We start from the raw sequence: 22,104 nt of genomic DNA on the forward strand, positions 1-22,104 counted from the left end.
CAATATTGGTGAACAGTGTAAATTTTTAAGTATATGAAGCAGGATTTTAAAACACTTGACATACTAAATTTTCTCTAATAATAATACAATAGGTATGTTTAACTCCTAATGGAATGAACATGACAATTCAACAGCCAAATGAGATTCCTATCAGAAGAAATTATCTGCCAGCTTTAAAAGTGGAATACAGTTCCTCTGCACATCAGAAGTCTTTCAGAATTCAAATTTACAGGATACAAGTGAGTCATGTCAAAAAGTCATTGTTACTTATTCTGAAGAACAACTTTATGGAAACTTGGGTTCATTTCTAGAATTTTTTGGATTTCTCATGTTTTCAGTTTAATAGTAAGCATTGGCTTTTACATCAGTGCTTCTCAGTCTTTGAAAATACTACTTAAGTGCTTCTTGGAAAAAAAGGAAGACAAATATGACATTTCAGAAGAAAAATATTTGGCATTCATCTTACTTGCTTTTTCTTGGAGCATTTCTGTATAACAAGCAAAAAGAGGGGTGAAATTTCTAGTCTTGTTATGCTCAATATTTCAAGAACAAATCCTTTGCAAATCTTTTGTGGACCATTTATTACTACCAATTTGAAGAAGCTTTTCTAAATGATTAGAATTTAATTATTATATTTTGAAAATAGATATATTTTAAGTACAGTAGTGGCTTTTTTCTGCTTTTGGATTGGTGGAAGGCCACAGGTAAAGATCGTATCTCTAGAGTTTGTCCTGGTCTTAAAATATTTCACTATTGAAAAGCTAATGTGATGCACCTTGTCCTGTCCTTACCCCTACTAGATACAAAACCAGATTCCTGGAGCCATATTTCCCTTTGTGTTCTATCCTATTAAACCTCCAAAGTCCATCACCTTGGATTCAGGTTTGTTCTAGTTTAACATAATCCTTCCTTTTAAAACAAAAGATAACTCGCTTGTACTGAAGTTAATAATTTTATCAGATTTTTCACTTTTATCAGATTTTTCACTTTTATCACTTTTATCACTTTTCATTTTTATCAGGTGAAGTCTGCATGAGCTTTCTGACTACAGATAATATAAATAATAAAAGTAGAAATAAGGAAGCACTTACCTACAAAGAAGATATACAGAACACTGTTTCAACAGTTAACAATTAACAGAAAAAAAGAAAATGTCTTTGTCATTATGATACCTTTTAAGAGCATCTTTTTGGCACATTACTTAATTGATTGTGGAGAACATATGACATGAAAGTTACTTAATAAATTTAAAAGGATGTTTTCAGTTCAGACCACCAGTAAAATTTAATGCTGACTAATACATGAGAAGATTGGTCTGTTCATAAGATAAGTTTTGGTAGTTTTGATGGTAGTGAATCTGTTGCACTGTTTCTGTGCTACTTACATTTGGAGTTTTGGGGCAGTGAGGATTCACTTGTCGTCTTTAGTCTTCCACTATTTCCCTACTGCTCTAGTATCATGCAGTGCATATCCTAGTAATCTGTCTGAAGTAATCTTAGCTACCAAGAAAAGAAATGTGCCTAAGCTCAGAGTTGTTAAGTGAGGCTTATAAGCTCTCCAGTTGGCAAATTATATTTTGTATGGTTTTTAGGTAGCTTTCTCCATTGCTTGGAGCATAGAGCATAGAGCTCAATGTTGCTATACTACGTGATGAGCTGGAGTCTTTCATTAATTTCTTTACACTGAAGTCACTTGGAAAACCTAAGTAATATCAAAAAGGATTCTGGATAGAGACAAAGAATACTGCTTGCAATTTTGTTCAGAAGCTAGTGAGATGTCAGTTGCTCATTCTGAATATGATCGGTTTTAAGCTGCATTGCATGAATCTGCAGAATTCATTTTTGTTTGTTTAGTTTACATTTTCGCATCAGCCATGGGAAAATCTTATTCCATGACTAAAGAAATGACATAAATCTAATATTATATCAATATTAACTTGCTTTTAAATGAAAATGGTGCACTTTCAGTTAAATAGCATTTTGATGTTCCATTTAATCCTTGTCTTCCTATTACTTTCTGTTCCTGCTCTTTTCCCTGTCTCAGTTGTTTACCAGTCATATCCATTATGTAATCCTGTTGTGCAGGATTGAAAAAACCCTGAATGTATATTACATTTTCATAAAAAAAACTTAAAAAATTATGTATGTCATATAACAATCTGTGCTGATCTCTTTTTATTTGACAACTTTACAGCACCTAAACCATTTACTGACGTCAGTATTGTCATGAGAACTGCAGGACACTCACAAATATCACATATTAAGTAAGTATTTTGACATGTTCCATCTCTATTGCTATTGGATACATTATCAAGCTTTAAAATTAAAAATATTACAGAGGTAAACATAATGAAAAGTAATTTTAACACAAACCAGTCTTGGAATCTCAGAGCATTTTAACAGAGGTGAAAGCTCAGTGTCCTTTATTATCCATGTAACTGAAGAATAAATCAAGGATTTTTAGATGTCTTTTTAATGTGTGTTTTTAGTCATCTTTATTTAGAAAGGAAATCTGTGTACAGTTGTGCTATATACAGTGTTAAATGCTGCTATGTGTTTAAAATGGTTTTGGTTATTTGGAAATGTGTTTATATTACACCTAAGTGGGAAGCCTTCTTTTCACCAGCAATGATGAATCCCTCAAAAACCCCACAAAACAAATAAAAAAAGAAAATCAACAACAAATACACGCACAAAAATACAACACCCCAAAACAAAAACCCACACCAAAATAATCCACCAAAACCAGTACCTGAAGTTGTGTAAGTGGTCTAACCAGTACTAAACTTTAAGTGTTACATGTTTTTGTAGAACACCTTAATCATTATTTTTTGTTTCATGTGCAGGTACTTTAAGGTTCTGATTCAAGAGATGGACCTCAGATTAGATCTTGGCTTCCTGTATGCAGTAGGTGAATTCTTTACACAGACTGATGTGCCAAGTGACCAAGAGGTAGAAACCTTTTGTTGTTTGAAGATAAATAGTTTTTAAATCTGTAACAATTCAACTTGTATTTAAAAAAAAATTAAAAATTATTTTTCTGTGTCCATATCAATGGTTGATATAGTAATATGGAGCTGTGAGGTTTTCATTTACTGTTACCTGAGTCAGATAGTAGACTCCGTCTTTCATGCTCATCCTGTATGCTATGGAAAGAAGGCTTTAAATGTTGTAGTACAGGGACAATGAGAGGAGTTTGTACATGAGAGTATAAGTAGTATTAGTCAATGTATTGTCATCAGTGAAAAATGACTAGTAGTTTTATATACTCCATATTTTGAAGAAATATCTTTTTCAAATGCATTTACAGCTACAACTTTTCGAAAAGGATGTTGAATCTCTTCAAGAAGAGCTAATGAGTGTGTCATCAATGGATACATCACAAATCAGCTTGTATGAATACTTCCATATATCTCCAATTAAGGTATTCCTTTTTCACATTATAGACTGAGTTTGCTCTCTGAAAATGTTTTGTCTTGTCCAGGATAGTAGGCAGTGGAAATTAAGATTGAAATGTGCTGATTAAAAAAAAAAGCCAAGAAAGTATTTTCATTGTAACCACTAACTTACTATTGCATTCTTATGGCTTACTTCATGAGTAATTTCTTTTCATTTTATTATTTATGAGTTCCTTGCAAAATGCTCATTTGTGTACACACAGGGTATTATGGATTGGAAAATGATATAATTTCTAAAAAACATGTATATCAAGGGTAGGAGATTAGTGTGCAGTTAACATTATTACAACTGTGATAGGACTTTATAGGCTCTATAACAGTTGTTAAGAGAGTCTCTCATCTATCCATGGGAAGTAGATCAAAGAATGATTTGAGTTGCACCTCTTCGCAGTATCTTGTGAGATGTTAGAAATTATATTTGACAAGAAAAAGTGCAGGGAGGAAATGGGATAGAATAAATGGGCTTGAGTTTTTACTAAGAGCTTAGTCTTCAGTAGTTATGGATTGAGTGACAATGATTCTGCAAGGTAAGCTGTGTATCACTGAAATGAGCTACAGTTAAGCTCTGTTATAACATAATGAATGTTGTGTGATATTGTCTTCAGAGAGTCAGAAACAGGCATAACTTCCTTTAATCTGATTTTGAAAATGGCTGGATAGATTTCTACCATTTTGTGCCTGAAAGTCATTTGAGCAATTTTCCTGAATGTTGTTCTTTTCTGACTTCTTTGAAACAAATGCTTTGGTTATTTCAGGTGTGCACAAGTAGGATTTTTTCTGTTTGCATATTCCAGTAATTATCTGGGACCTGCAAAACTTGTGTTAGTAATTATTTGTTTTCAAGGTTTTATTTTACATTCTTGCTTGGACTCTATGCTATGTTGTCATTTTCTGTCTGCTTTGATTTTGGGTATAACTTAGACAAACAAAATGTTTTAAAAATTACTTAATAATCTAAATTATATATGAAAGAATCCAGAGACCATCTCTGAAAACAGAAGTAAGCAGATTATTTTCTCAAAGGTAGTTTAAATTCTTCACTTCGTCTTTAAATGTCAGTGGGCTTTTTTTGGCCTACATTATGCATTTGTGTACTCAAGTCAGGTTGGTTTCAGCCAGACTAGAAATGTCCTAACTCAATTTTTAAATAGTCTAAAAGATTATAAGGATAGAAATATCATACAGCTAACAACTAACCATGTTATTTCCCAATCTCATTTTTATCCTTCAGTTACACCTGAGCTTTTCACTCAGTACGGGTGGAGAAGATAGTAACAAAGAAGAAAGAAAGAATGAATTGATACCATTTCAGTCCTTGAATCTCCTGCTGAAGAGTATAGGGGCCACCCTTACAGATGTACAAGATATTGTCTTTAAGTAGGTTAAAAATATGAATGTAAAAATCACTCACAAAGATTATATCAATATTACATATGTTGAGTTTTATTTTGTTCTGTGCAGTAAGGATTTACTTTTTCTCTCATCTCTTTTTTTAGGTTGGCATTCTTTGAGCTCAGGTATGACTTCTGTACTACACAGCAGCTTCAATCATCAGTTGTAAGGCATTATTCAAAACAGGTGAGAATAAGAAAATGTCAACATTCCAATAAATTTTTATTTTGAAACTGCTACTGTGCACTTTCATTCCATTAAACAAAATAAAATTTAGTTTCATCCTTGTATTTATATACAAAGGTTAAATAAATGCATACAAGCCAATTACTCATTAGTAAGATTTTATTGCCTTGCCAGGTGGCATGGATAACAAAACATCTTACTGGAATAGATAGATAGGGGAAGCAAACACGATGGAGCTCTGATAAAACGTGATTGGCATTAAAATGCGGATGCAATTTCTTGGACATTAGTACTATTCAAATCATAGTACCCTTTTGGCTTTTGTGTACTGTTGAAAGCCCTGTCATCCAGTGGAGAGAATCCAACAAAAATACTTTTGCATAAAAGAATTAGTCCTCTCCATCCATCATTAATAATGAGGACCTACTGTAATGCTTTTAAGTAATGTTATTTCTTGGCTGACATAATATGGTTTACTCACTGATTTTCTCATCTTTTTATTACAACTACTTCTACTTTTCTGGACAATTTTGAGGTTTTTATATTTAAGTCATGTTTCTTTCCCTGTTTTAATCTGAGATAATACACTGTTTGTCTTTGTTTTAGTACAATTTAGAAAATATTTTCTCTAATACCTATTTTCATTTCAGGCTATTAAACAGATGTATATTCTTATTCTTGGCCTTGATGTGTTGGGTAATCCATTTGGATTCATAAGAGGCTTGTCTGAAGGAGTAGAAGCTTTTTTCTATGAACCATATCAGGTAAAATTCTCTGCTGCCCTTTTACAAGTAGATAGATAGACATTGTATTGAAAATCTATATTAATACCTTCTTGGTTTTAAATTTAGATTTAGAATTGAAAATTTCAAGTGAAAATGCCTGGAAAACTCAAGTGAGAGTAAAAAGGACAGAGATGTCTACTTAACTATCAAAAGGCCATTTCTTACAGTTCACACCTTAAAATAAATATTTTGCTTCTCCTTAAAATAAGCAAACTTCGTGGAATTAATTATTATTCTAAAATTGTCCGTCTTTCACAGAAGCTTTTGTGGGTGCTTTCACACTTTATCACTCAGTGTCATCCTGTTTTCCTCTTTGTTACACATAAATCCCAATAAAAATGTACGATTAAAAAGTATATAAGGCATACTATTCAAAGCTCATTCTGAGTGTATCCATTTTTCTCATAGGGAGCCATCCAGGGTCCTGAGGAATTTATAGAGGGAATGGCACTAGGACTTAAAGCACTGGTAGGGGGTGCTGTTGGTAAGTTTCAGTGCTGTGATGGTAGTTTGCCTAATAGTAAACAATAGAGCTGAGTATTTGTAAATTGCATTAGAGTTTTAATTTGGTTTATATTCCAATAGGTGGATTAGCAGGAGCTGCCTCAAGAATCACAGGTGCTATGGCAAAAGGAGTAGCTGCGATAACTATGGATGAAGATTACCAGCAAAAAAGGAGAGAAGCCATGAACAAACAACCCACTGGTCTGAGAGAGGGTATCACTCGTGGTGGAAAAGGACTGGTTTCTGTAAGGAGGAAAGCAAAAATTTATTAATTTTATGCAGGCAAGAGTACCAGGCACTTGTTGTGTTCCCCAGAGAGTTGTTGGTTTTCAATTTTTTTGAGTTAGTTTTTTGTTAGTTTCTTAATTTTAATTTTAGTTTTGCAGGTGTATAGCTACAATTAAATGACAGTTTTATAGAAAAATGCAATAGGGTAGAAAAGAAGGTAGAAACTGTGAAGCAGGTGCCTCTAATTCTGTTAGCTTGTAGTGAATTCTAGAATACTCCCAACACATGTACTTTTTGGCTATGAACCAATGAAGTAGGAAGAAAAATGTTAAAAATGAAAAATATTGTATGGAAGCATATTTGTAATGTCTGTTTTGTTTATCCTGGTAGGGTTTTGTCAGTGGCATAACAGGAATAGTTACAAAACCTATAAGAGGTAAGTTTGGTCTTGATGCATTAACTGTTCACACAACGGTGAATTTTTGATTTTTGATGAGCTGTTGTAAATCAGAGTTATAAAACTCTTTGTCAAGATTTTATATTTCTACTGACTTACAGTTTAAATGTTTACATGAACTTTGTGTGGAGACTACGTAGTTGTGTATCAAATAAGATTTGTAATTAAATGGTAATAAAACTTGTTAAGGTTTTAAGAGAAATTCTGTGGTTTATAATGATTTACTCCTTTTAATGCTTTTAGGAGCTCAGGAAGAAGGAGCAGCCGGTTTTTTCAAAGGTGTTGGAAAAGGCTTAGTTGGAGCAGTAGCTAGGCCCACTGGTGGAATCATAGATATGGCAAGCAGCACATTTCAGGGTATTAAAAAGTAAGTAAAATAAGTGTACAGAATATCATATGGCATGAAAGACACAATAGTAATACTAGTAGTACCTTGTGTCTTCATATCACTTCTATGTTATTTGCATAATAAATAGGTGGCTTTTTAACAAAATACACACTTGATATAATTGAAAAACTACAGACACAAATCTCAGCTATTTGTAGCATTACTGACAAAAACTAGTTTAAATGTCTCAGCAATCAGACTTCCTTCAGCTGATGATTTTTAACTTTTGCCCCAAATAAGCAGGAAAAAAAGGACTTCTTAGATATGTTCAGTTACTTTATATATTATTACTCCTTTATGAAATTAGTTCCAAGATCACTAGATGATGCCAGTCTCAGAACTATGTTAAGACTACATTTAAATATTGTGGCTAATATTTAAATATTAATAAAGTCTCACTTTAATAAATTCATTGATGAAGATTATTCTCCACTGTTATGTGCAATAAAGGAGGAGACAGTTTTGAAGAGGCACTTGGTATCTTTAAATACAATTGTTCAGTGGCCCTGTTCTTAGTGAGTTGGATCACTTCTGTTACCATAAGAATGCCAGTCTCTTGTTTTCCTGTTCAAGTTTTTTGGCAGAGAAATTCAATAAGAATATCAGAGAAATATGGTACAGTTCTATTCTATGTGGTACAGGTGCCTTTACTTTTGAAGTTTTGAAGTGCAGTAGTTAGACACTAATTAGATATTTGCAGATATGTGCTGCTCTGTGCCATCTAATTTGATAATTGTTATTCTTGAAAATAGATTTCCATAATGTCTGTTAGTATGCCAAAGCGCATATATAGACAGCAATAGTTGTTATACGAGTACTTGAATTGTATACAAAATAATTTCGTTCCTTAGCTAAATAGTATAGTTGAGTAGAAATATTGATATGTATCTTAAATTTTCTGCTTTGTCAGGGTTGCAGATTCATCAGAAGATGTGATAAGCCTGCGACCACCTCGCTTCTTTGGTGAAGATGGAGTTATTAGACCTTACAGATTAAGAGATGGAACTGGAAGTCAAATGTTACAGGTGAAGAAAATGAAAGATAAATTTTTGACATAAATTTAAACTCATCTTGCATAGAAATAAATGCTTTAGAATTTCTCTCTTCCTAAATTCCCATTCACTGCTTTCCTAGTCACTCAGTAGCCAAGAATTTAATTTCTTACACACGTAACCACACTGGGGATTTGGCTGCTGTGGTACAATTTTTGAGGGAGACACCATAAAGTAGATCAGTATATCTATAAAAGTTTATGCACAGAGCATTCTGAACAAAGAAAAAGGTCTGTATGTGCAAATGAAAAGTTTTATGCCTTTAAATTTATTTTTTTTTTTGTGAAAATGGTTGATAAATACACATAGTTTTTTGAGTAATTTTATAATACGTAGCTTAAATGATGACTTTTAAGTCTCAATTTTGTGTAAAACAGCATTTTAAAGACACTTTTAAGACACTAGAAATAGTTGTATTTATGTCATACTGAAGCCTTTGAAAGAACATAAACAGTTCTGAAATTGAATACTGTTTGCAGGAAGTATATGCTGAACAGCCCTCACTTTTTAATGATTCGTCTGCCATTTAAGCAAATTTGACTCAAAAATTCCACTCAGAAAGGAAAGTAATTTCAGTTGTGACACACACAGCTTACTGAGTTTCTGTTTTTTGTTTTTGTTAGAAATAAAACTTCTTTCTAGAAATGTTCAGCCATAACAAATAAAGTAGCAATTAGTGATTGCATAAATTTAAACAGAATTTTAAAAATATGCATGGAAGGATTAACAGTGCTACAAAAATATTGTACCAGAATAACCTTTCTGGAGAAGTAAATGAGAAGGTAGTAGCCTTTGGAGAGCATTTTATGACTAATTTTGACTATTGCTACAGCTGTTTGTTCCATGTTGAGTTCCACTCTTGTTTCGGTTTCTCCTGCATTACATTAGTTTGTCATTCATTTTCTGGTAAAACAGGATTGATCTGTTGGGGATTCCTTAGCTACCTTCATTGTTCCATTCACTGGTCATGTAGTTCAGCCAACTGTGAAAGTGCTTTGATAATAAATACTATACCCGTGCCTTTCTTGTAAATGAGATGGCTTTAACCTATGCTCTCCAATTTATAACTGGTGTCATTAAGCCTTAACTACCCTCTGCCCTCTGCTAGTTAGAAGCTACTACGGATGGATAACATAAATTTGTTACTAACCTTTATCCTCTTCTTGTTAAGAAAATTTTCAAGCATCCCCTTGTGTGTTTTAAAATATATTGCTAAAATAAATGCTAGCAAACAGTCAGCTCTAATGAGCTGAGTTTACATTGCTTCTGCTTCTTAGATTTGTACGTTTTTATATTTTGGGTTTTTTTCTGAGAAACCTTTACAAAAATCTGCCAGGTAACTTGTAATTTCAATTTTTCTGTATTGTATGGCCAAGTACAGTAGCTTCCATTATAGAAATTAAAATACATTAAGACATGGCCTTAATAATGTAATGCCTTTGATATTTCGTGATTTGAGCCACCATTTGAATGTAGGTAAAACTGAAGGATTGGTAGCTTCTTATTAGTTTTGCTATTGATGATTCTAAGGCATAATTGCTCTTGAAGAAATATTTTCAGAGCTCCAAGCAGAGTAGACAGGTCTTCCTATAGGTAGTCAAATAAGAAAATAGAGATTTGCATTTTTTCCCCAGTCATTAAATTCTGCTATAGGATATTTGGTGTTTTAATTTTACCCTTAAGTATACTAATGTTTTTGGTTCTTAGTGTTTGTGATTCTAGAGCTGTTACTTTGTTTTGCATGAGACTCAGTGTGTTGCATGTCCACTATTTCAAAGAGTTTGAATAAAATAATATTTTCTTATGGATAAAAAGATTTCTCTCCCCTTTTGCAATGCTTCTTTGCATACAGCTGACTGGTCACACAGTGGCCACTGTGTTGTAGCTTTTCAACAGATTGCAGGATTAGGTTGGAATAAAACTTCTTTTGGTGATTTAGAGATTGTATATGCTGATCAAAGGAAATAGGGTATTTTGTGTGCTCATACTGTGCCCTACACTTAGGCTGTCACATCTGAATTTCTGTTTTCTGTGGTTTTATTTTGCTTTAATTAACAAACTTGCCAGGCAAACTAGTACTTTTAAACTAATACTTCTGCTTTCTTCTTCCCTTACCATGCTTTCAGAAAAGGCAGGCCTACAAAGAGTGGACTGTGGCTCACAGTAGTAGTGATGATGATGAGAGTTAGGATAATGTGAATTGTAACAGATATACATGGCCTTTGTCACATTCTTTTGACCTTTAAGTTTTAAATGTTGCTGCTATAATTCCCGCTGAGAAATCGGGGTTTTGTGATACTAAATTCTTACTTTTTTAAACTGTGAAAAAAATATGGGGATAATAAAATGTGTGATGATGAGTGCTAGGCAAACAAGCAAATAATATAATAAAGATAGTCTTACAGATAAACCCAGACATTAGGTAAAATAGTATTGAATAATATGAAGAAATAAGTAATACCATGACTTAGAGTTTGTTTCCAGATGTATTTTATCAGCTGTGTTTAATGTTTTTTGCATTTATATAAGTGTTTAACAGGGTTTATTTACTATTGCTTTAAATGTGTTTAGTAAAACTTTACTGATTTGTACAGTCCTTATTGGTGTTAAAATGCTGTTTGACTGTTTATTCAATTACTCTTTCAAAAGTATTTTGTCTGCTTTTCTTCTTAACAATAAACATGTCTAAAGTATATCTAAAATGGATTCATCTGTTCTGTTCCAACATTATTTCTCATGTTTCTTGGAACTAGGTAGTGTAAGACCACTAAATGGCTTATAAAGGTATTTAATATATAAAATACATACATTTTTCAAGAAATGTTATCATAAACTTTTAGTTTCTTATTTATCATTTGTTTTACCATAGTTTTTAATACTGAATTTGCGTAGCTTTTGGTATCCTTAAACATGTGAAATAACAGTTTATTTTGGTTTTTATTTTGACTACAAATTATTTGTTTTGTAAGTCAATATTTTTATTTTCATAGCAACAAAAAAAAGTAAAAAATCTGCTCCAGAACTAAACTCTGTGTAAAAACCACAGACAGATGTAAAAAAAATACCAGAAGTTCTACAATACATTGTGTAATAAAACATACATAATATGCAAAAGTGTTTAGTTTTTTATTTACCTAGACATTGGGGGATGAGGGGAAAGTGTGAACACTGATCGACTACAATTTGGTATTATAAATTCTACCAAATACCTTTACAAGTTTCTGGTTTCTTAAAAAGGTATTTATTCTATATTCACGGAAATGCTTGCTCAGTTTTCTTGTTCTTTTTTTGTGGTTTGTTACTAAATTCAGATTTTTGTGTTGCACTTTAAAGATACCTTGTAATAGATAATTCTGAACCTGTATTATAATGCAAATTAATTCTGCCACTGTCTGGGCAGTTGGCATTGCACTGAAACAGTAAGAACTTCTGAAATGTTTGCATATTCAATGTGGTAATGTTATGTCTTTCATTGTCTATTGGCTTCCATTTATCAAAACTCTGGGGGAAGAACCCTTAAAATTGTTAAGATTGCTTATTCTGGCACTGTGCATTCAAAAACTGCTATTTAAGGTGATCTCTTGGGCAGTTACCCTTTGCGCTTAATGTCACAGAGAAAAAGGGGGACAAACTAATTTTGGGAGATGGTTTTAGCTGAAATTGCTGATGCTTATGAGTGCTACAGGTCATGTGTTCCTATTTGTTTTGTAATGCTGTCGCCTCAAAAGGATGCCTTGCAGAAACAAATGAAAGGCTCCATTGCAGTGTGTTACTGCCTGAAACATTGTGGAAAGGATTTTGAATATTTCAGGTATAAATCTACTTTGAAGAAAGAAATAATTTTGCTCTTCAGTTCTGAAAAAAGACACATGATGTCAAAAAGTTGAGGAAATTGTTAGGTGTAACATAATGGAAAGGTTCCTGTGACATTTAATTAACTTTGCTAGGTTTTGAAAATTTGGAATAATGTTACTTAACGTTATCTTTTTCCTTTGTGCTGCTTTACTGCAATTTGGTTTTTTATCCTATAAAATTGTTTTTCTTTTGGAATGACCAATCTTGCTAGAAAATGCATTAGAAATGTCATAATTTTTGCCCCAAAAATTGACCTAGGTTTTAAATTTTTTTCACTTAAAATCCTACAAGTTTCTGCAGAACATGGAGGCAAAATTAGTACATGAATGGTAATATTTCTGGGTCAGATATTACTAATTCAAGTTACAGTGCAGTATAAATGAATTTGTTCTTTACTTGCTAGATTAAAAGGTTGTAGAATGCTAAATAAAAAAAAAGCCCAACAAAATGAACAACTCCAGTTGGAGTTTGCAAATATGATTATATGCCCTAGAATATTTTGTCTCTTTGGTATAGTTCTATTTTTCTATTTTTGAAGTTTTTGTTTTAATAGAAAATATAGTAATTTTGTGCAAGTATTTTACTTGTTTCTCTCTTGAGTCTAGGCTTCTCTGAACATACATAGAAAAAGAAATAAATTGGATCTGTGGATATGGGGATTTGGGAAAACAAGAAATTTTACTGTCTGGGATACTTACTTTCTCTTTAGGTCTTGGGACAAAAACTATGAAAACTAATAGCAGAAACTGATGTTCTTTCAGGATGGAAGAATCCCCAGAACTAAAACAAAAACACTGAAACATTTAGAGGAGATTTAAAATATCGTAGCAAAAAAGAGAGACCTCATTTTCAATTTTTTTTTCTTTAATTTAATGTATTTTAACAGTTGAACTTTTGGCTACATAATTCCGCCATCCCATTCCTTTTAACTGTTGAACTGAATTTGAAGTCCATACATTTCAGCGTGTCCCTGAAAATTCCAAGTCCAAGTGTCCTCCTTTTGTCTCAGATTGCTAAATTTTGTGCTGTTGACAAATTGACAATGCAGCTTTTCCCAAGAGTTCAGTTTTACTCTTACAATTACTTGTATAACTTCCTCCTTGCTGAGGTGAATAACTGGCTGTGCTCTTTACCTTTGATGTCATCCAGTATATCCCTTTTGTTCAGGCCTCTCTGGTGGTCTGGTTTTCTCAAGATGCTCTGTAGGCATAGGTCAGTGCCAGGGGATACTTTCGACTGTTTTGAGGATTCATTTAATAGACTGTTTATGCATCAATTGTTATTAGTTATTTCCAGAAGCAACAGATGTGTGAGGTCTTGGCCTGCCAGGAAATAAAGCTGAAAGAATGGTTTTGTGCTTTTGAAGCTGAGTCATTAGCAGTTGCGCTGTGCAGTCAGTGGTTCTCTGTGTCAATGTCTGCCCAACTTCAAAACATGCAAAATATTTTTGTTATTATTATTTTTAATTTTCTTTTATAACTAGTGAGTTTGTGATGATGCTTATACTGTGTTGTATAAGGTTGCTGCACAATTATGTTGCTCCAGAGAAGACAGTCCTTCAAAGCTGTGCTTCATTACCATATCCTCTTGTATTGGAGGTGTTCAGCTTTTGGTTTAGTGATTCTTTTTGGTCTTGAGTTTCGTATCAGGTAGGATGTTGAAATTATTTGAGCAGCCCCTTGTTACTTAGCATTCACACTTTGGTCTGCCAGGAAGAACATCTGAGTAGTCGGAAAAGTGTCATGCTAATTCTTGCTGTCTTTCCCTCACTGTTCTTGGGCTTGATTTCAAATCAAAACATAAATATCCATGTCCTGAAGTACCCTAAAACTGAGGTTTCACTTTGCAAAATTACATTCTTTATGAAGTTCAAAATAACTTCATTTTTAATTGACATTGTCCAGACTCTTACCAGGTATTCATTAATGCTGTCTAGCTTGCTGGTCCCTTTACTCACTCACAGATGTCAAGATCTGTCCTGCTCTGGAAAACCTTGTCTGTCTAGGTTAAAGGAAAAAGCAGGATCCTTACCACTTAAATATGCAAAATTTGGGTACTATTACAGAGCCATTGCCTAACCCCAAATAGAAGACAGTTATGGGAACCTGTCTGAAACCCGTTGACACTGATTGTTCCAGAGGAATATGGAAGCCTGCATTACGCAATTTCATTTTTACTTGATTGTGACTGAAGCGTAAAGACAATATTCTTTAATTTCCCTGCTGATGTGTCATGCTTCAAATGGTATGAATCCAAGAGTTGTGGTTGTATTGGCAGGAAACAGAACGTCTAGATGTGGTCATCATGATGAAAGTGTAGATCAGTATGGTTTCTCCATCTCAGCTGCTCAAACAAATTCTCCTGTGTATTCAGATCAAAAATTTATTAAGATAATTCTGCCAGTCATCATAGGCAATTTATATTTCTGCTGTGAAATAGAAATTTTGCATTCTGAAAAAAAGCTGCTGTCCTAATTTTTATTGTCTTGGCTGTGGCCTTAGATTTAAATGTTAACTATGACCGCAGATTCCCACTGATTTTAATAAAAACCAGGTGGATTTGGGAGTTAATGTTCAGCATGGCTAAATGGAATCTGAATACCGATACTAACACATCATGGACATTGCACATTGCTTTGTGTTTTGTATAATGACATTGCACATTAGGATAATTGAAAGAGGAAGTAGGTAATAAAGGATTATTGGTGGTTATTATTCATAAATGATGAAAGAATTTTGCATGGCGAAAAATTAATGTTTTACATGTTACTTTTTATTTAACAGTTTTTCCCCTTTTTTTCACGCTCATTCAAGCTACATCTATGAAGTCACTTAGGAACTGGTTAGAACTTTTAAATGTTTCTGTGAGGAAGACTGGATAGATAATAATAATACCAGGTTAGCCTGCAGAAATTAGCAATTCTATAGCTTTTGAAAAAGTTACCTTGTAATTTGAGCTGAAAGATGCATTCAGGGTTGGAGTGTCTAGCAACGACAGTGGATTGCCTTCAGAATTCACACATTTGGACAGTAACCAGTTCATAGGGAAATACGCTGGTAGTCCAGATGAAAGTTAATTTGAACATCAAGAGAGAACAGATTTCCAACCACTTTTTAAGCAGTAACAGCCTTTTCAGTATTTTTTTACATACTATTTCATCTGAGTGAGTTCAAGAAGGTTGTCAAACATTCTGACTTACGTATCACACATACTACTGGTATTTTTTAGAACTATTACCAACTATTTTTAGAACTATTACCAGGGGATTTTAATTTTTGTCTCCACTACTTAATGTTGCTCTGTATCATTTCTAACTTTATCAAAGGCCTCTTGGCTTGCTTCTCATTACATTAAGAAGGTGTGGTGTGATTAGGAATCTCTCCAGGTGCAGAGATACCACTTTTAAGACATTGAGCATATTTGCATATATATGCATAACTGATCACTTTTACTGTTAGATTATTGCAGTGACATTTGAGTAATTGTACTGCAGGTAAGAATTTGCAAAGGAGGGGATCTCTTATTGTGTTACTTCATGCTTTACAGCTTCTGGAGTGTTATTTTTTTAATAGATTTGCACATACTTAAGCAGGTGATTAAAATGTTTTTAATTTGAAATACAGACATTGCATTTTAAAGATTTGTATGTGTTTTCTTCCAATGTTGAAAATAACAGTGAACAAAGAATGACTGATTAATGTTACTTTTCATAGTTTTCCATCACCAAACAGTGGTCCAAGTTGCTGTCTTTCTCCAAACAATAGCTACATACCATAAAAGCTTTAAGAACTATTTATGCATCTGTATTGAGTGATCAATTATATATTGTTTTATGTTTGAGTGGTATAAGGCACTTCGGTAGCAGAGTGCAGTAGTGAGCTTGTTACAATAATTGTCAGCAGTCTCCCTCTATGATGTATTCCCAATGAATAGGTGAAAGTCTAATGTTAACAAGGATGAAGATTGGAAATAAAAGGTAGAAAAATACAAAGGCAGAAAATTTAAAAGTAGTTACTGCTTAGCAAGTGTTTGTTCCCTTTATAAATAGTCTGTGCAGCATTTCCTTGTGTTTTATTTCCCAATTAACTCCTGTTGTCTACAAAACTATAAAACACAGTTAGTTTATGATTTTTGACTTATAGCTAACGAGGGCTAGTTATCTCAGTGTGTGCCACATGGCAACAATGTTTTTGTTCTCCACAAGTCACATGTTTGGAAATCTCATAGAATTAAACACTTTTTGTAGAATTTGGTATATGTTTAAATATGTTTGGTATATGTTTAGCTTTTGTTTAAAGTTATTGCTTGTGTAATAATTAAGTACTGTACTTGCATAATAATTTTCACAATTCCCAATCTCTTACTGTAAGCTGAGAAAATTACAGCAGGGGGACTTGACTAGTTGAAAATTAGCTAGTAATCTAATCAGAAAATATAAAAAGGTAACCCTCCTTTCCTAAGTCCCACTTAAATGGGATTAATATTTGGATTGAGAGCCTTACTTCTATGCTGTGCAAAGCATAAGAAGGTTCTTTTCTCCAACATGGGAAATCTTCTCCATCCTAATAAGGCTAAATTGCTAAATGCTTTTATGTACACTTTGAATAGAACAGAGATACTGGTTATTCTGTGTGATATTTGTATGTTTGGTCAGTAAGAGTAATTTGTGTCATTGTCAAAGTGTCTTACAGTTAAGTGAAGTGTATTTTATACGTATTCTGAACCACCCTTGCTCTTCCCACACGTTTCTTTAAGTTCTTGTTAGTCCTCTCTTCCATTTCCCTGTCTTTCTTTCTAGGCCACTAATGAAAGGCCATCAGTTCACAGACCTAGACCAGTAGGCTGACCTGTGGATCATGTATCCTATTCATGCTGTCCATGGTCTGTCCATACAGCCTCCTTTGTCTTCTAACCATCCAGCGTGTTATGTACTGGAATGTAGCAGGGGCTACCTTTTAGAGAGGTTTTTTCAGTTATTTATTTATTTATGTCTAAGCTTCTAATACAAGAGGCAGGGAGATACACATTTCAGAGGCAGAACAACACCTTGATAAAACTTGAATAAGATGTTTCCAAAAATTAAAAAAAAAAAGTTTATTTTCCAAGCCCTTAGTTCCTCATTTTTTTATGCCATTCTTCTTGTGGAATTCGTCCTGCTCCTGACACTAGCTCTCGCAGCAATAAATGCAAGCAGCGACTTATGTAAGTAGGTGTGTGACCAATAGCTGTGATTTTGTAGCCTGAAAGAGATGGGGGAAGAGGAATAATTGGAAATTTCTAAGAGCTTTTTCAAAAGCTCTCCTTAGGATAACCTGCTACTCAAATATTCATGCTTTTTAGTCGCGAAAGAATCAGTATCTTTGGGGAAGAGATAATTTTTGAAAAGTCTGTGCAAGTGGAATTATCCACACAGTCAAATTTGAAGTTTTTTACACTAATTAAATGTCTTCATCATTTTACTGTGTTGGGGAACACATATTGAAGGACTTTACTTTCTTAACTGTTTTCAGAACCAATCTAGATATTTTAAAAACTTTTGCATACTTATCTGAAGCTGTATATTTGTAGTTAAAACTTTATTGAATCATACTAGTTTGTTCTAATCTGGTGTTGCTTCCAAGTTGTAACAGCTGGGAAGCATGCAAGCAATTGTGTTGCTATTCCCAACCAAGATGCAGCAATATTAATTCGACCACTAGTTTAATCACTCGCTGCTCAGGAAGTCAGATATCCAATGGTTGCCAAGTCATGTGAGAGGTACAGGGCTTCTGTTTTTAAAAAAATACTTATCTACTGTCATCAATATTTTAAATATATTGCTCATTAGAAGTATTCTGCTACAGTATTCACATTCATTTAGGAAATGGTTTAGTTAATGAGTAAACAAAATAATGTAGAGGAATGCTAAGTACTACCTCAAGTGCATTATTGTTAGTCCCACTGTCTACATGATAATTAATGGTGCTTATATACAGCTAGGTATAGAGTTATTCTCAGGGTTAATTAGTGTTTTGGAGGCAATGCAATAAAGTCAGAAAGGAATCTTTATTTTGTTTATTGTCTCAGAAATGTATTAGTTAGCAGAAGTTCTGTGTATATCAAAAGTATGTAGAAGATGGAGTCCTGACATTTTTAGAGAAGTTACATTATTCCTTGTCAGTTTTGGTTAGGATTGGGTTTTATTTACATAGATGTATTAACTCTAACCAAGTAGTTATGAACATTAGCTATTACAGATGTTAGTTATATTTTGACTTAATGAAAGTAGCCTTTTATTTAAAAGTCTATGCTTTGTGCTTTGTTACAATTTATATTTTTGGAGCATAAATAACGTTTATGCACAAAATTAGTACATTGCTAGCATATTCAAAGCTATAAAACTTCTATCTCTTTTAGAAAATTGAAAATGGAAGATTTGCAAAACTCAGATATATTGCACATGCTATGGTCAACAGTACAGATCTGTTAATGGTAACAAAAAGGTAAACAGTTTTGACTCTGAATAATATGTACTTAAAACAATCATAAAAATGTGCATGCATTGATGATTGCTGATCAATAACTGCGCTGTCACCATATATGTAGACAAAATAATGGGGAAGGCACGCCTAGTGTGCTGGTAATAATCTTCAACAATGTCATTGTTTGTAGTAGGAGAGTATTCAGTGTTATTTCTCTTCTATTTAAGAAGGGAAAGAAGTACTGATTTTAAGATTGCTTTAGCTGAGAAGGATTTGTTATAAACTGGGTTAGGCTAAAATTACCTGAACTATGGGATTCACTTACAAAGGTGTATTGAAAGAAATAAAGGATAATATAGGAACAGTCAATATCTAGCAGTAGAGTATGGGGCATCCTTCTCAAATAGTTTGAAATAGTGTTACAGTTTTGCTATGAAACACAGTCTTTTAAATGTAAGAGGGAGTTTCAAAATTCACTCTTTTGGAAAGTGTGCTGTGTAGTTAGAGATCATGAGATGAAACCTATTTTGCAATGACAAATTAATTCAGTAGAGAATGGGTAACATGACAACTTCTAAGTGTTTTTACATTAATTTTTAAAACTACTTTTATTTTCTGGTGCCTAGTGGTGTGTTATTTGTGACAAAGGGGGCATTTGGACAGCTGACATGTGAATGGCAATACACTTATGATGAATTTACCAAAGAACCATTCATCGTTGATGGTCGAAGATTGCGCATTGAAGCCAAGGTACGTTACTCGTGGCATGTTTTTTTCTCTTTCTTTGTTACTGTTTATGAAATGGAACTTTGAATTTCTGCTCACTCTCCTCTGAGTTCTTGATCTCCTTTGTATTTGAGATGTACTCAGAGAAAGGAGTTGAAACTTGTCATGAGTGAACTCCTCAGATAACTAGTCTCTGACTGTTTTAAGCAGCATAGTGACTTGGTCTTTGCAGATGAGATTTTTCCTTGAGCTGTAGGAATTTTTTGTTTGTATGCCCCAGTTGATGGTATATTCATAGTCAGAAAAATGCTGATATAACAAAAGGCTCAGAACATTGCAGAATATTTTTATTATGCTCTCTGGGGCATATAATAAGGTTTTATTGTCTTCAAAACTTACGATAATGACAAATATATTTTCCCTTTCTCTACAAATTGAAGAATGTTGCTCTTAGTTGCAATTCTTCCTTAAAAAAAATCCTTAAAATTCTTTTCCCTGGTAAGCTGGCAAAGGACATAAGGAGAAAGGTGACTACTAATGGCTATTTACAGAGGCACTTTCTTAACAAAAAATCTTAAATTCTTACTGATCTGTTAACTGAACTTAGTTAACTGAACTTCATTCAGTAAGTTTCTCTGCCAGTATTTTGTTTCTGTTTTTAATAAACTGCATATGTGTAATTACACAGTTTGGTTATCAGGACAGTCTTGATGGTGCAAAACATCATTCAGTTTTTCACTCAGATTATTTGTTTCTATTGCAGAGAGCATGAAAGGCAGAGCCATATTGGTTTGGAATCCTCCAAACTGGATTTCTGACTGCAAGTGAACTTTTACAGGATGAAATAATTCTTAGCGTTTCTGCCATTTCAGACAATGCTGAATAACATATCCATCTTTACCCCTACACAGCAGTCATTTCAGAATCCATTAACATGTCTGCAGTATGCTCTGTATTGAAATCTATGATTGAAAACTGTATTTTGCAAATAACTCCATATGTTTTTCTTTCTGAAGCTTAAGTCGTTGTTTCCACTACTTGCAAGTCAGTATTGGTGGAATGTCCACTCAAGTAATGACTTGAAGAATTGCAAATTAAAACCTTGGGGAGTAATGGATTTTGTTACCACATATACATTATCTCCCTTCCATTCCTACACACGTTTATAGGCCCTTATCCAGGGACTCCATGGTAAAAAGGGGAGTCTGTTACTGCTGGAGTGTTCACCCTACTGAGCTTTCATGCAGAAAATGGTCTCTCTCAGGGTATGTGCATGTGATGCCAACATACTCAGATGACCTTTCTTGGTTCACATGGCTGTTTGAACCATTATAGCTGCCTTGATAGTAAATAGCATCGTGGTCTTAAAGCCTGAAGTAGCTAACTTCAGTTTTGAATTACTGTTTTGGTTTTGCTTTTTTTTTTAGGAACGAGTTAAGTCTGTCTTCCATGCCAAAGAATTTGGAAAAATTATTAATTTTAGAAGTCCAGAGGATGCTAAGGTAAAGTCAAAATACAATTAAAAATATAGTGGTAAATTTAACTTAAAAAGTGTAACAGAAATAATCTTAACCTGAAACTATGTATAGTTAAAATTCAGTATTTCCACATATCCGTTACAGACATGGAGATAGCAATAATCTACTCAGTACTGAATTTCAAAAATAGTCAATTCCAACATGAGACTTTTCTTGACATAAATCTTCTGAATTACAGCAGTCTGACAAAAGATTGATTAAACAGTAGTGCTAACAAAAACTAAACAGTCTAGAATATGAATTAGAATAGTATATTTTAATAGACCAAAATTATTTGTACTCCTAGGTGGTGGGCAGGGGTTGGGTGTTACTGCTGTGTTCCTTAAAATACAGGGTTTTTTTAAGAAAATCCTTAATAAAAATACCAGTAGTTTATGTGATACATGATATTGCAGCTATTTTTATACACATTTTTGGGACATCTTCATTTTGACATCATTAGTTTTGACTGCAACAGACAGTAGGAGCAGTTCAGATCTGCTACCAGAAGGTAGCTACTTGTCAGAGTTCTGCCTTGTTTTTTAACTAGTGTAGCTAGTAATTTTCACCAAAAAAATGCATGAATCTTCAGCGTATTTCAGAGGGGTGTGGTTCCCTGGAATCATGGTTTGAGACAGCTTGCAAAAGTTGCATTCTCTTATTAGTTTAAGTTGCTTTTGCATCTCCTCATCAGTTTAGGTTCTCATCAGATTTTGTCTTTCTGAAGGTAGTTTCTAGTTACAGGTAAATGGTAGCAGTTAACTCTTACCTCAGAAAGGTAAGGGCCCTGTGCTGAATTTCACTTGCCTCTAATCTTTGGAAGTGCTGAGGTTTATGGTTTTTTTCTTCTGGGCTGTGTGGAACAGGGGTGGGCAGTGCTGAGATCCATTAGTCTCTCTGGGAGAGGAATCCCATCTATGCCCCTGCTAAATCAGGAATTATTCCAAAAGTGAAATTAGTATACCATATTACATATACCACAAGTCTTAAGTAAGGCAAAGAAATGTAAGAAAAATGAATACACCTTTCACAAAAATATTGGGGTGTTTATTTACCTAGAGAGGTAAATAAAAACACAAAACCAACACAAATGTTC

The 22,104-nt window shown here is 33.6% G+C and overlaps 1 protein-coding gene across 5 annotated transcripts in view; it reads left to right on the forward strand.

Annotated features, from left to right (window-relative positions):
* VPS13A (vacuolar protein sorting 13 homolog A) overlaps window positions 1-22,104 on the forward strand; it is a 108,267-nt gene that overhangs the window by 82,665 nt on the left and 3,498 nt on the right. For 3 of the 5 annotated variants that reach the window (XM_054518017.1, XM_036403891.2, XM_054518016.1), the window contains 16 exons: window positions 93-239; window positions 801-882; window positions 2,194-2,263; window positions 2,846-2,951; window positions 3,310-3,423; window positions 4,689-4,834; window positions 4,954-5,035; window positions 5,686-5,799; window positions 6,229-6,304; window positions 6,406-6,569; window positions 6,943-6,988; window positions 7,253-7,376; window positions 8,308-8,422; window positions 18,701-18,786; window positions 19,392-19,515; window positions 20,919-20,993. In XM_054518017.1, coding sequence (XP_054373992.1) covers window positions 93-239; window positions 801-882; window positions 2,194-2,263; window positions 2,846-2,951; window positions 3,310-3,423; window positions 4,689-4,834; window positions 4,954-5,035; window positions 5,686-5,799; window positions 6,229-6,304; window positions 6,406-6,569; window positions 6,943-6,988; window positions 7,253-7,376; window positions 8,308-8,422; window positions 18,701-18,786; window positions 19,392-19,515; window positions 20,919-20,993 — 1,671 coding nt within the window. Of the gene's footprint in view, window positions 1-92; window positions 240-800; window positions 883-2,193; window positions 2,264-2,845; window positions 2,952-3,309; window positions 3,424-4,688; window positions 4,835-4,953; window positions 5,036-5,685; window positions 5,800-6,228; window positions 6,305-6,405; window positions 6,570-6,942; window positions 6,989-7,252; window positions 7,377-8,307; window positions 8,423-10,575; window positions 11,145-18,700; window positions 18,787-19,391; window positions 19,516-20,918; window positions 20,994-22,104 lie in introns of those variants that run through there. The other 2 variants (XM_036403893.2, XM_054518018.1) reach the window with 1 other exon arrangement.

The sequence above is a fragment of the Molothrus ater genome, chromosome Z (assembly GCF_012460135.2).
Source record: "Molothrus ater isolate BHLD 08-10-18 breed brown headed cowbird chromosome Z, BPBGC_Mater_1.1, whole genome shotgun sequence".
Taxonomy (NCBI): domain Eukaryota; kingdom Metazoa; phylum Chordata; class Aves; order Passeriformes; family Icteridae; genus Molothrus; species Molothrus ater.